The 15,770-nt window shown below is 27.8% G+C and overlaps 1 protein-coding gene across 1 annotated transcript; it reads left to right on the top strand.

The window, feature by feature from the left end:
- The first annotated feature begins 4,282 nt into the window (after positions 1-4,282).
- Positions 4,283-5,350, top strand: LOC138341779 (protein PHLOEM PROTEIN 2-LIKE A9-like). The gene is made up of 3 exons (XM_069293522.1): positions 4,283-4,404; positions 4,525-4,601; positions 4,821-5,350. Exons 1-3 carry the CDS (start codon positions 4,348-4,350, stop codon positions 5,179-5,181), a joined length of 495 nt encoding a protein of 164 aa, XP_069149623.1. The 5' UTR covers positions 4,283-4,347; the 3' UTR covers positions 5,182-5,350.
- The last annotated feature ends 10,420 nt before the right edge of the window (positions 5,351-15,770 follow it).

Genomic DNA, 15,770 nt, shown 5'->3' with positions numbered 1-15,770 from the left:
ACTCCCCAAATTAGTTTGTTAGAGTGAGTGTGACGAAATTGCATTATTCTCAATTATCATATAAGATTTAAGAGGAGCTTAGTTATAACTTTTCTTAACTATCGATTTTTTTACATAAGCTAGGAAAAAATAATTTGTGTTTTGCATGGAATTGAACTATTTTACATAGCTTATATTTGATGATTCAGTAATATTTATATTTTTGATACATACATTACATTATCAAGAACATTTTATCTCAAGGGTAAAACGTGTAAGAATTATTATTAGACGGATTGACCCGGGAGACCCTTGTACTTGACTCTATTTGTAAGTTGAACCCTTTTACTTATCAATTTGTCAACTGAATCCCTAAACTCATCAAAACACAATATATTAAACCCCTTTTATTATTGACCGAACTTATGTGTAATTGATAATGATAAGTTGGAAATTTACCTGACAACACAAGTTTGACAACAAGAGAAAAAGGTATTTGACATAAAATATTTAAATATAATAATAATTATCAAATTATTTTGAAAAAAATTAAAAACCCATCTTCCTCGACCATCCCTCTCACACCCCACCCCCACCCCTCTCTCCTCCGCCCCCAGCCCCCTTTCTCTCTTCTTTTTCTTGGAATTTCATCACTCACATGACCACTCTCACTCTTCATTCTCTCCTTCATCCATTTTCTTCTCAACCCACACTTTTTTTTTTTCATTACAAATCAACCATTCACCCTAATCACTTAGTTTAAAAGTCTTTTAGATTTTAACTTTTTAGTCTAAAAATATTAAGATTATTATTTATTTTTTAGGTTTCAAAAAAGAGATCTAAGGATTAACACAAAGGATAATGGTGGATATGGAATAATTAAAACTCCATGATAAGCTAGAGAAAGCTTGAAAAATAACAAGCGTATGTTGTGAATTTGTGAAATTGATTCAAAATTGTGATTGAGATTTGTTGGATTTGTGGTAGTGAACTTGTATTTGAATTTTCAAGTCGAATGGAGAAAAATCTCATCTATTTGACATGAATTTAGTGTTCAATTTGGAATAAATATGAAGAACATGCTTATTTGGATTAAAAAATTTTAAAAAAATAATGCTCATCTAAAATTTCCAGAAATTAGAAAAGTGGTTTGATTTATTTTTTTTTAAATTTTTAACTTGTAATTTCTTACATTTCATTAAAAATGACATGGAATTCCACATGTAAGCAAAGTACTTCACACACCCTAGTCAGATGAAAAATAGGCTTAAAATATTACGTTCTGACCAGTTTAGGGGTTCAATTTACAAATTGATAAGTAAGAGGGTCCAACTTACAAACGAAGTCAAGTACAGGGGTCTCTCAGGCCATTCCGCCTTATTATTAATTATTATTAATTATTTTTTTTATGACCCAAGTTTATTTATAACCCACGTAATACCATAAATAGTATTTAATAAGGAATATATCTCGTATGTACATTGTTTACTTGATGTACGTACCAGATTAAATCATAACCTCTATAAATTGGTCCTCACTCTACCCATTAGGGTTATCACATATTCTCTAGAATAATTCCATCACCGACGGTATTGGTAACATAAAAGTTAGAGTAAGGAGGTAGAACCAATTTACGACTGACGCTTTCGCTTTTCTCTGTGATGATGTCTTCCTCATTAGTTATGTGCTCTTGACAATCTTTATGTAAGATTATCGTGTTCAAGATCTTGATATTATGCATAAAAAGTATTTAATCTTACATGTGGAATCAGAGTGTGGATTGTTTGAACGATAATCTTCATAAATTATATAATCACATCATCTCAAACCCAATGATGATTAACTTAGAGACCAGTCTAGTATTGATGTGATATTTGAATTAAAGCATTTAATTTGTTAGATTTGATTTTGTTGAGACCTTGCTTTTCACAAACCTTTCGTTCTTATAACAAGAAGCAAAATTCCTTGTTGTATTATGTTTATTTAAGAACGATGTATACATAATTACATTGATGAAACTTATTATCTCCTATGTGATTCATATGCGCAAAAGGAATAAAGAAATTTAAGTGACATACAACAATTGTTTTTATCTCTTACGTGTCTCATTTAAAAAAAAAAATTGGCTTTGATATATTTAATTCAATTATATTAGAGAAATTAATCTTTACACATATAATATTGGGAAAATGCACAAGTACCCCCTCAACCTATGCCCGAAATCCCAGAGACACACTTATACTATACTAATGTCCTATTACCCCCTAAAACGTTACCATGAAATACGTTTATACTAGTTTTGTAAAATTTTAGAAAAATGAATTACTTTGATAAATTGTTTTATATAATGACTTAGTTTGGTTAAAAATTCGAAAATTCCACAGTAAACACTTAATTCAGTGGTTCAATTTGCATCCCCACACCTTTCAATAACTACAAAATACTCATAGTTGTGCAAAACATTATAATCTTAGATGTTTTAAATACCCTAAAATTTATTTCATTATCATTTAGTGAGTTTAGTCAGGACTATTTGTTTATTGACTGAGTTTATTCATTGGACACGCTAAGTAATATTAGACATTGTACAATTCATTAATTAGGAATCAAAACCCCCAACACTCTACTATAATCCAATTGAGACTTAATTTGACCATTAATCATTACAAAAGTATAATATCAATTAACTAAAATTCTTGCTACTTTAAAATTCAAATATTTAATATTTTTAAATATCGCATTGACATAATGAAATTGAGACAAGCTAGACTACTTGCTTTGCTTTGGAATATAAAAGGAAATCCACATTCATTTTTTGTGTTATTTAAACATTACTTAATGCAACTAATTTAATTAATAGGTGGAATTTTGATTTGACCCTTTCTGGCCCTTACTTTTAAAACTTTGTGGCAGTTGATAAAAAGGGGAAATGAAAAAGATGTTTTAAAAGTGGAATATGTGAACCAAGTAATCAATATATAAGCAATGAAAACGATATAATATAGTACTCTAATATTCTTAACGCGTCATGATAATTTTTATTCGAGATTTTATCAATTTGGAGTCTATCTCTATCTTTATGATTCAATTTTTGACAATTAATTATAGTCAGTACGTCGACTTTGGAGTATATTTTTGATTATCAAAATAGAGATACGATGTGAATATATTCCATTTTCCTGAAAATGCGTTCGTCTTAGATGTCATGACTTATTCCATTTCCCCCTTTAATCTAGTGCATGCATACATGATTTTTTTTACCTTTTAGGTTTTGGACTATGAGATTGATTCCCGCTCAATGCCTTCTGAGTTGAACTTATCGTACAGAGCTTGTCTAGTGTGGTTTGAATCCCCCGAGTGATGTATGATTTGCAGGATATTAAACACGATTTATCACAATTATTTTTCGATCAATCATGATCATAATTTACTGGACGTATTCTCTCAAATTATTCTAGCTAGCAATAATATGTCGCCGCTCATTATTGACCATATCAAAACTTTGTTATCTTTAAAGCCTCTTTTAAATCTATGAACTTGCAAATCAACTGAAATAAGAACATAGTTGAACAAGTAAAAATATTAAACGGCTCTATATATAAAAAATGTAACAAGAATTCATTCTATAATTATTCATCAAAATCCATGATTAAAAATTAATTATTTATTAAAAAAGTTGAAACACAATAGTAAAATGCATAACCAATAATGAAATATAGCAAAGAAAATGGTCTAAAACCCTATAATCTATACTAGAATCAAGTGATAATTCATTTTTTTTTTCAAAAAAAGGCAATGAAGAGATCATCTTAAATGTGAAATATGTGAACTAATAATATTCACCGCGTGAGAATAATATACACTGTCAAATTTATTGTAGGTATGTTATATTATTCAATTTTGACAACTCATTATAGTGAGGAGTATATTCTGAACTTTTTATTGGTGGGTTCGGTCATTTTTCATGATTGAATAAATTAATCTGATTTATGTTGATAGAGTCACAATTTTAATTTTATGAATTTCAATATGGCGATTTTTTATTATATTGAGTTCTAAAATTTAATATATATTTAGTGATTACCTTAAAAACAAATATACCAACTAAATAAAAATTATTGAATTTTATCAAACTCATATCTTAATTATTAATTTCACGCGCGACACTCTTGATTTATACGCACTTAGGAAAATGCATGCCGACGTATAAGAATATAAGACATGATATTTTATTCCATATTCCAATACTACGTGTGACTATTGATTCCATTTCTATCTCTCTATATATATGTGATTTTTGTAACCAAAATTATTATAAGACACTGAAATCTCCAAATTCTTTACAATTCAACTTATATAGCAAATTAAATGGCTTCAAAATCTTTTCACTATCAAGGCAATCCATCATTCACTATAACAAAAAAGGTACAGAACACTTCACATACTTCCTATATTGCAATTCTTCTTTCTCTCGTTACATATTCTTAATCCATCGAGTTTTTGTTATGTTGATTTATTTAATTCTGTTATTTTTGTTGCTTGTAGGGTTATATAATTCATCCTAAATCACTTAATATCGTTTGGGGAAATGATAAGCGTTATTGGAAGCTACCCAAAGATGAGTAAGAATACAATTTTTTTTAATTTTATTTTTTGCCAACTATATTTTCATTTCATAAAGAAGTTGAACATAAATTTTTATAAAAGGACAACATTCTGCATAATGAAAAGACAATATAGGAGTACATATATAAATTCATCTTGAGATCAATTTAATTATACTGATCTCCTGTTGTATTTAACATGTTGACGTTTCAATCAAATATATTTGAATTATACAGAAACGATGATGCAGAACTTATACAAGTAAATTGGTTGGAGGTAACTGGTTGCATCGATAATATCAATATAATGAAGAAAACATCATACAATATTGAATTTATAATGGCATTGATGGCTGATGCGTTCGGTTGGAGTGATTCACCAATTTATCTTATGGTTAAATGGGGAGATAATACTCAATGGAGAAAGGTGAATTTGGCAACTAAGGCTAATGACAAAAAGATGATATCAGAAACTATTACTATAAAAAAAGGAAAAGGGAGCAATACTGATAAGATTTGTTTTGGATTGTATGAAGTTTGGAACAAAAAGTGGAAAGGAGGTCTCAAAATTCATTCTGTAAACTTAATAGAGACCTAAAAACTAATTTAGCCAAGTGAAGAAGTAATATTAGAAATACATTTATAATTGTCATTCGTAACTCAATTGTCAAGAGATATTTTTGTTAAATAAATTCGTGTTTGTGACTTTGTATTTGTATTTCTCAACTCATAAATGAAACTACGAAGAAAATTATTGGTTTCCTAAACAGTAACAGTCTCATAAATATAGGACTATAGGAGGAGTATCCTGAGGATTATATCTAATTTAGTTAGGGCAACAAGTTCGAAATATATCTGAATTATGATCGAAATTACTGTAACAAATTTAGGGCAGGACTATTATCGATTGCACTATTTGATAGTGTATTTTAAAGATATATAACTGTCGAGATCGACACATTATTATTTATAATGATGTTGTTCACGTAGACACTTATATATTTTTAAAATATACTATTAAATAGTGCATGGGACAATAAACTTAGCCCAAAATTTAAGATTGTTACATCGATTTCGATCAAAATTTATATATATATATATATATATATATATATATATATATATATATATATTTTCAAATTTTTTCCTATTTAATTACGATGATAAGTTATTCTGTTAACCACATTTTGTTCACTGCTATTCAAAAATGACTCCCCAAATTAGCCTTGTTACAGTGAGTGTGACACAATTGCAATTTCTATGTGTTGAGAATCAGCATTAACTTACCACAATTAGTTATTTCTCGAACAATTTTTCGAGTTGTAAAGATTAAGATTATGTTTACTAAATTACTTAACTAATAAATAATAAAGCAGTTAAAATTATATCAATCTATTAAAGATTGTGTTACATGTCACCCTCTTTAATCCATATTAAGTGAAGTGTTGAGGTATAACACAATATCTAATAGATTGATATAATTTTAACTTAGTACGAGGTGTATTCTTTCGAACTACTTCAGTTAGCAATTTCTCATTCACTTATTATGATAATATCAAAAATTTATTTTCTCTAAGCTCACTTTTATAAATGATCTTTCATATTCTTAAGAATGACATTTTTCGATAACAATCTAAATATGCAATTTATTCTCTCTAGCAATTCATAATATCAATGACCATTCTATTCGATCACCAAAAATAAGCACAAGCATAGTCAACAAGTAGAAAAATCTTGTGGCTTCAATTACATAAATAAGACAAATTAATAAAATAAAAAAATTATTTACCGTCAATATTCTCAAGAATATTAATCGAGCCATCATGTATCTTCAAACTACTGCTCTTTTGGGAAAAAAAAGTATTACTATCTAAAAGAGGGAAAAACCATATAAATGATCCACATTTCGCAATTAATTATGACATTTTTCTTCTTGTTTTTATATAATTAATTATTACTTCTATTTAGTAGAGCTGTCAATATGGTCTAACCCACCCATTAGGGCTAATTCATATAGGTTTTGACATTTTACGGATCAGACCGGGCTAGCCCATTTTTTGTGTGGGCCAGAAAATGGTCAGCCCAGCCCACAAGTACGTGGGCTACAGTCTTGCTCGGCCAGTCCACTTTTTTTAAAAATATATATTTTTTTTACAATTATTAAATTAAATTATAAATTATAATTTAAAAATATTATCATAAATATCGACAAAACAATATTACGTTATGATATAATATTTAGCACGATTTCAAAAAAAAAATATTAGTTATTTGATCGATAACAATAATAAATTTTTATAATAAAATAAAATAAAATATTTTTCTACACTATATATTTACTACTCTATATAAACTATTTCAAATTGCATTATATTAGATTCTCAAAGTATTTTGAGTGCAAAAAATAGTCATATTAAAGATGTAACTTGATGTTGAGTTCTTAAAAGATAAATCATATTACCTTGTTACGGTAAAAAAGTTCAAAATATAATTTTATATGAAAAATACTATTTTACTAACAAGATTTTGATAATATTTTATCGATATAACGTTAAATTTCATATGTGCATTCATATATTGAAAACAAACTGTTCCAGTAATTTAGTGTTCAGATTCAGAGACTATTTTAATATTCAAATGTTTATTCACATTTACACATCTAGATCTTAATGCACATCTTAATATTTAAATGCGTATTCAAATTCAGACGTCTTGATTTTAATGGAAACAAATCAGACCTTAATGTCATTACTTGTTAATCAAATTCACAAATAAAATTATCTTTATAATATTTAGGGAAAATACACAAGTACCTCCAAGACTATGACCGAAATTCAAGACACACCTTACTAAGGTCGTATTACCCCACTGAACTTATTAATTTATTTTTTTTGAAACTTTGTGTACCTCTTTGGCCTACGTGACATCCAAATATCTCTGATGCGCCTCAATTGCGTGGAGTCACATAGAGTGCCACATAAGACAAAAGGTGTATAAAATTACAAAAAAAAAGTTCAGGGGGTAATAGGACCTTAGTTTATAGTTAAGGTGTGTCTCTATGATTTTGGCCATAGTCTAAGGGGTACTTGTGCATTTTCCTTGATATTTATTAATTTTTTTAAACTAAAAATATAAATATCTAAATAGAAATATTATACTAATTGTTTTGATTTTGAACTCTCTTTATTTTTAAATTTTAATATCATATTATATTTTTAATTACTTTTTATTGGCCCACGGGCTGACCCTATCGATATTTTTCAAGCCCCAAAATAAGCAGACTTATTCAGGTCGGACTAAAAAACCTTTTTCTTAAATGAGCTCCAAAAATCTTAGCCCAACCCTATTAAATTTCGGGTTAAGCCAGGCCGGCCCAACGGGCGTAGCCCATATTGACGGCTCTAGTATTTAGCCATATATTTCACAAAAAATATATAAACCTTGAATGTACTTTTCCTAGATATGATTAGTACAACTAATTTTTAAAAAATAGCAAAATTATTTAATTTGATTAATATTTGGATTTGAAATATACATATTTAAAAACTATGTAAAAGATGCAATAAGTCACAAAATATTTTATAAATATAATATTATTATTAATAACTGATATAAAAGAAAGAAAGAAACAAATATCATAGCATTAACAAGTCTTCTTATATTGCTTGCTTATTCCCTTGACCGCTTCAATGAGAATATGAATCTTTTAAAGTTTTAAGTTTGAAAACTATGCAAAAAGTGCAATAAGTCACAATATATTTTAAAAATAGAAAATTAATATTATTATTAATAACTGATATAAAAGAAAGAAACAAACAAACATCATATCATTCCCTTGACCGCTTCAATGAGAATATGAATCTTTTAAAGTTTTAAGTTTGAAAACTGTTGCTTGGTTCATTCATCTTTATTCCATTTATATTTTATATTTATTTTATTTATTTTTATTTGTCCATTTTTCTATTTTATAAACTATTTGAATCTGTGACCAGTATATGTATTTCGTCACAATTTTTATATTAGTCAATGTATATTATTGAATGTTGAAAAATAAGTAATTAGTATTCACTTTCACTTATTATTCTTTCTATCGGCTTAAGCATAAACTAATTTGCGCTCCTCACCATCAAATACTGAGTGCTTAATTATTATTTTTAATTAATATAATTAATATTAAAAAATCTAATAAGAAAAATATTAGTAACTCGTTGATTATTTAAACTTTTATCTTATTTGTGTTGGAGCGAAGCTACCTTGTATGAAGGGTTCATCCGAATTTCTTTCAGTAAAAAATTATATTACTTATATTGATTAAAATAAGTTTATAGGTATATATAGTAGATATTGAACCCTTTCGGCTATCTATTTCTATAAATTTTGAGCTCCTTATTAAAAATTTTACTTCACCTCTACTCCCACCCCTAATTTACATGTTTCATTTATTTATATATATTTAAGAAAATAGAAAAACAAATAGAGTCAATTGAACTACAACTTTTTGCAATCTTTTTCTAGAACTCAGCACCAGGTATTTGACATCTAATTAATTAAAAAGGCAATGAAAACAAGGTCTAAAAGTGGAAGATGTCAACTAAAGCAATCAAAAAGATACTTACACCAATCGTTAATTTTTACTTGTCTACTATTAATAAAGGGAAAAAGATAAAATATGCCATTAAATTTTCGGAAAAATCTTATTTATGCCGTCAGTAAAATTTAGCTTATTTATATCATCATTGTTAAAGAAAAGACTCTCATGCCATTATTTTTTAATAATGGTTTTATAAAATCATTTTTGACACGTGATCAATTATAATTTAGTCACGTCATTAATTTTTTAATTAAAAAATCATAATTCTGAAAAAAATTTGAATTATTTTTTTCAATTTATTTTATTTAATAAATTGATGACGTAGTCAAATTATAATTGGTCACGTGTCAAAAATAATTTTGCAAAACCACCATTAACAATAATGATATAAATAATTATTTTCTTTAACGATAATAACATAAATGAACCAAACTTTTAATTATGAGAGTTCAATGACATATTTAGCATTAATACATTTTCATTTTTTTTGTTACTTCTTAAGTATGCAAGAAAAGACAAAAGAACAAATCTCTATTTTATCACCAATATTACTGACTTATTTTCTAAATAAATTTCATTTAAGAATATACACTAATTAATAGGAATACTATAATAAAATACTTATATCAATTATTATTATTTCTTAACGACATATAAAATTAACGAATCAATAAAAATGAACAGAAAGAATAATATCTATGCTAAACATGTGAGAATATAACACAAAACCAGTTTGTAGTGGGTAAATGTTATTCCATCTCTTAGCAATTTGACAAAGGACGGTTCTAGTTTTATGCGTTCAATTTTGACAATAATTTATAGTATATATATATACTTTTAACTTCTTTTTAACGTCCAATCATCTCCGATTTTGTTAAGCTAATTACTTCGATTAATTCAGATTTACATCCAGTAAACCCTATAAGGTATTAACAATAACATTTTTTTAAAAGAAAAAAATAAAAATCACGATGTATCTTATTTGAACGTCACTATTCAACTTGTACTAAAATTATTTAATTTGCACCTAATTATTTGACAAACATCAAATATGCGATATTTAAATTAAGTTTCATACGACTAAAATCCGACATTTCTACTTTAGTCGGTGGTATGCTTAGCTAAATGCCTCTTTCATACAACGTAGTTGATTCCCATGCATGCATGAAAATAATTCCTATCTCTATATATATTTGATTTATTATAACATATCATAATAAATTCTGCAAAACACAAAAGGTGCAAGAAATTTCTTTCAATGTATATTAAGTTATGTTCGAGTTTCTATTTTTTTTTTTTAAAAATATGAATTATGTTATTTTTGTTGTTTGTAGGGTTATATAGTTTATCCGAAAGCACTTGATATTATTTGGAGAAATGATAAACGCTTCTGGAAGTTACCCAAATATGAGTAAGAACTAAAGGGTGCTAATTAATTAAGTTTATATAAATCAATTTAATTGGATTAACATACGGTATATTTTTTAATGTCAACTAATATGTTGTTGGTAAATGTATTTGAATTACAGAAAAGATGGTGCAAAACTTATACAAGTAAATTGGTTGGAGGTAACTGGTTGTATCGACAATATTAATATAGCGAAGAAAACATCATACAACATTGAATTTACAATGTCATTGATGACTGATACATTCGGTTGGAACGACTCACCAATATATCTTATGGCTAAATGGGGAGATAATACTCAATGGAGAAAGGTGAATTTGACAAATTAGACTAATGACAAAAATATGATATCAAAAACTATTATGATAACAAAAGGGAAGGGGAACAATGTGGATAAGATTTATTTTGGATTGTATGAAGTTTGGAACAAAAAGTGGAAAGGAGGTCTCAAAATTCACTCCATAAACTTAATAGAAATCTAGAAATTGAATAAATCGAGTGTTGTCATTTCGTATATCAGAATTTAAAATAGAATAAATTGAAGTTAAAAGTTTTATTATTATTCACGTATTTCAGAGTATGTTTTTCTTAAATAAAATTTGTAAATGGTATTTGTATTTGTATTGCTCACATCATGAATGAAACTATGAATATTCCCAATCATATTGAGCTTATTAACTTAAAGATAATTAAAAGTTGGATATTACGTTTGTTCTTCTATAAGAAGTGAAAATACACGGGTTACCCTTCAACTTTAATAATCTCACATATTTTCATTTTATCAGTATTCTCTTAATTGTGCGCTGTATTTTGTTTATAAAACTGATGTCATCCTAGGACATGTTAAACAAATTTCATGTGTTGAAGTGCTTTACATGCACCACAAATACGTCACGGGATAGATATTAAAGGGTAAGTAAAAACATTATTGATCATACGGGATAAGATGAGAAAAAATATTTTTCCTTATCATTCCTTTTTGCTCTCCCTTTCTCTCATTTTATATACAAGGGTTTGATGTAAGAGCTAAATATTTCATTTTGATTATAATTTTTTAAGATGAAATTTACTCATCACAAAACTATATGAAAGTATTACAAGAATACATAAATATTCCCTCCGTCTAATTTTATATGTCACCTTTTTAACTTTGCACTTGCATTAAGAAATAATATAATTTTATTCTTCTATTTTTATTTAATTTTTCTGAAACTCAAGTTTCAATTAATGAATAAGAATTAATTTATTTTGATTAATTAATTTAACTAATGAACATGAATCATTTACTTAACTTTATTAAATTGGTCAAATGTATATTTTCAAGGCTAATAACTCTCAAGCATAAAAAAAAAGAATATGATAATTTATGCATTGATTTAATGAAATAACAAGTATTATTATTCAACTATTTACATGACATATAAAATGGGACAGAGGGAGTAATGATTAAAAAATGTTTTTAAAAACTTAGAGAAAATTATATTTAAAGAATACTTTCACGTAATACCATTTGTATACTATATTGATGTCTTATTACTCTATTCAGCTTATTTTTCTAATTGATTTTCTATCCTTTTTCGGTCTATGCGGCACTAACGTATGAGCCTAATGCGTTATGAATTTTTTTCCAAACTAGTGCCACGTAGGCTGAAAAAAAGTAAAAAATTATTTACGAAATAAGTTCATGGGGTAATAGGGTCTCTAGAATTTTGAGCACAGATTGGGGTACTTATGCATTTCCCATTTTTTTTATTGGAACTTGTGGCTTTATTAGTTTGAGTTAATTTTGGCCGAGTAGAATCAAGTGATTCTTCATTTTCTTGGGGAAATTTTTTTAAATATCAATATTTTAACATATAAGAAGGCTCATTAGCAACACTTTCAATATTGAGTAAAAATGTCAAAATTTTAGTTTGTTACGCATATTATTTATGTTTTTATTATTTGTTTTTATTTAAAGAATACAACTTTTATATAACATATTGAGGAAATTTAGGGGAGATAATTTTTTAAAAAAGAAACAAATACTTAAAAGTCTCATCAGTTACAATTTATCAAAATACACCAATTTCCATCTCTTCTTCTTCTCTCACCATGTTCTAAAAAACACGTCTTTCACCATTGTTCTAAAAAATTCAATATATATCCATAAAAAATTTAATCTTTTTTGTTTATAAACACTTTTATTTACCGAAATAAATTTCTAATTTTCACTAATTATTGTTATGAAAATCAAAGAACTAAAGAAGTACTACAACTATAAAATTATCAATATCCAATTTTCACTAATATTTATTGTTATGAAAATCACGGAATCAAAAAATTCAATATTCAGTTTTCAATAATTATTGTAATGAAACTTTATGATAATAGGTTATAGTTTTATCTATTAAATTTAAAAATTTTTAACTTAGAAATTTGATTTGACATACTTTTTTTCACAGTGTATTTATTCTATCTTTCAAATTTTGTATCCTTGCTTAAATCATATTCATTCCAATCTGTATACCATTTGCATTTATATTCATTCTAATTTTCATGTTGTATTTTGTATAATGAAACTTATATCTCTTGATTAGTTTGTATTCTTTTCAACATGTATGTCTGTCACGACCCAAAATGGACGTGATGGCACTCGTCTTATCCCACCAAGACAAGTAAGCCTAAAACTTAACTATTACAATAAAAATGCGGAAAATTTACTATCAACTTACATTATACCCCCAAAACCTGGTTGTCACGTGTACAAGCGTCTAAAGTATTACAATCGGATCAAAAGAAAATATAAGTCTCATATGATATTGTTTCTAGAGTAGAACAAAATCATAAACAAGAGTAAGGAGGGATGCTGAGATGACCAACAACTACCTCACAAAATCTGCAGGAAGCCTCGGAAAAGAAGAGAATATATCATAAAGTCCGGGCTAGTAACCTACAAAAATTTGTAGAAGCAAGGGGTGAGTACCAAACTACACGGTACTCAGCAAGTAAACCTCTAAACACAAGCTAAGGGGATGAAATACGGGTACTCCTACCACCCCCAACCGAACCTCCACAACTACAACCTACATAAACATCAGCCCAACCTAACAACTCACAGTTTACATAGAACGTAACTCAACAAAAACATTTAGACAAATTACATATCCTCCACAACAACACTTTAACAAATTACATATCCTCCACAACAACACCTTACAAATTATATATCCTCAACATCAACACTTAAACAAATTAGATATCCTCAATAGCAACACTTCCAAAAACTTACATATCCTCAATAACACACTTCAACAAATCACATATCCTCAACAACAACACTTTAACAAATTATATATCCTCAATAACAAGCTCAGTATTCAACAATCACAAGTTCCACAAAAAGGCAATCACTAGATCAGCAAAACACAATATCAAGTTCACTAATGATAAGTATGTGCAACGTAATGGAATGCAATGTCAAGTATAATGATGCATGTCTGACCTAGTGATACACACCCGCTGTCTCTCAGTCCGGGACCCATGGGGGACATATCTGTCCATGCATCTGTCGCGGCGCACGACACGACCCTCGATAATAGTAACCATCGCGGCGCGCGATACGTCCCTCGAAATATAGTATCCATCGCGGCGCGCGATACGTCCCTCGAAATGGTACATCCTCTTAAGTACCCATTATTTCTCAATGCACATAACACTTGCCACAACCAATGCCTCAGAATAATGCAGATGACAAGTTCACACATATAATGAGGAGATGACCATTTTCATAACATCGCACAGTTCACAACCACAAAAACATGAAGTTACATAAACAATGATTCAACAAGCCTTCAACCATTTCTCAACACAACACACATAAACAATTAATCTCAATGCCTTTTGTTATCCCCATTCTTTTCATCATTAGAATTAATCAATGTGGACAAGTCAACCCATCACCGATCCCGTTACTCCCAACATATACCACAAGGACATACACGCATTTAATACACTTAACAAGAGTTTAGAAATCCACTTGCCTCAAATAGTCGAACAATGACTCCAAAACTTGAGCCTTCCTCTTTTGGTTGACTTCCAAACCAATAAAATCTATTCAAATAAATAACCACGATATGATTTCGAAACTAACAACATTCATATTGCTATATCTCTAGCTTACACCCAAAACTCATCCAAATTTATAATAAAATTTCTAAATTTTTATTCCAACCAATTGATCAAATCTCATATTTTCTGAATTTCAAGTTTAGGGTTAAATCTTAATTCTCCGAATAACATAATTATAATGATTTTTATATATCATAATGCACCCACTATTTAACACATATCTCAATATATCAAAACTTGAATCCTAATATGATAATCAAATGAAAATAATTAAAGCCGAAACTAACTGCCCAACACATCAATGGCGGACTACAAAACTATTTGCTGAAACCACTTATTTTCAATGTTCAAATTCATATTTATCGTTCCACTATTAATAATCCTAATCTTGGAGTAATCATTGTCCAATGATTAGGACTAATCATTGTCCAATGATTGAACCATAATACTTATACACATTTATAATCTCAAGTTCACAAGTTCACATATTAGTATAAATTATACACATTTTAACCTAAAAATCTATTCCTAGTTACACAAAAATTTAATAGAAAGGATAAGAATAATTACCTTGATATCTCGAGATAAAAATATCGATGTTTCTCCTCCTTTTTCTTTTTCTTTTCTCCCTTTCTTTTCTTTTCTTACCTGCGTATTTCTTTCTGTTTTTTTTTTCTTCGTATGAGCACTCGCAGCTTTTAAAAGGGTTAGGGCACTTTGCCCCTTTTCTTTATATTTTATTTTATTTATTTATTGAATTAATTTCCTTTTTCTTTTCTTTTTTTTCTCTTTTCTTTTCTTTTTTTTCCATTATTATTAGCAACAAAATAATCTTTTATTAAATCTAAAAATCATGTCACTCATTCTTATAAGTGATATAAATTAATCATAAAATCTACTAAAAAGGTTAATATAAAAATAATGGTTGAAATTTCTAAAACGACTAAGAGGGTCGTTACATTTATATCATTTGCATTTATATTCATTCCAATCTGTATACCATTTGCATTTATATTCATTCTAATTTTCATGTTGTATTTTGTATAATGAAACTTATATCTCTTGATTAGTTTGTATT

The sequence above is a fragment of the Solanum lycopersicum genome, chromosome 2 (genome assembly GCF_036512215.1).
Source record: "Solanum lycopersicum chromosome 2, SLM_r2.1".
Lineage (NCBI taxonomy): Eukaryota > Viridiplantae > Streptophyta > Magnoliopsida > Solanales > Solanaceae > Solanum > Solanum lycopersicum.
This window is presented reverse-complemented; position numbering and strand designations above follow the sequence as displayed.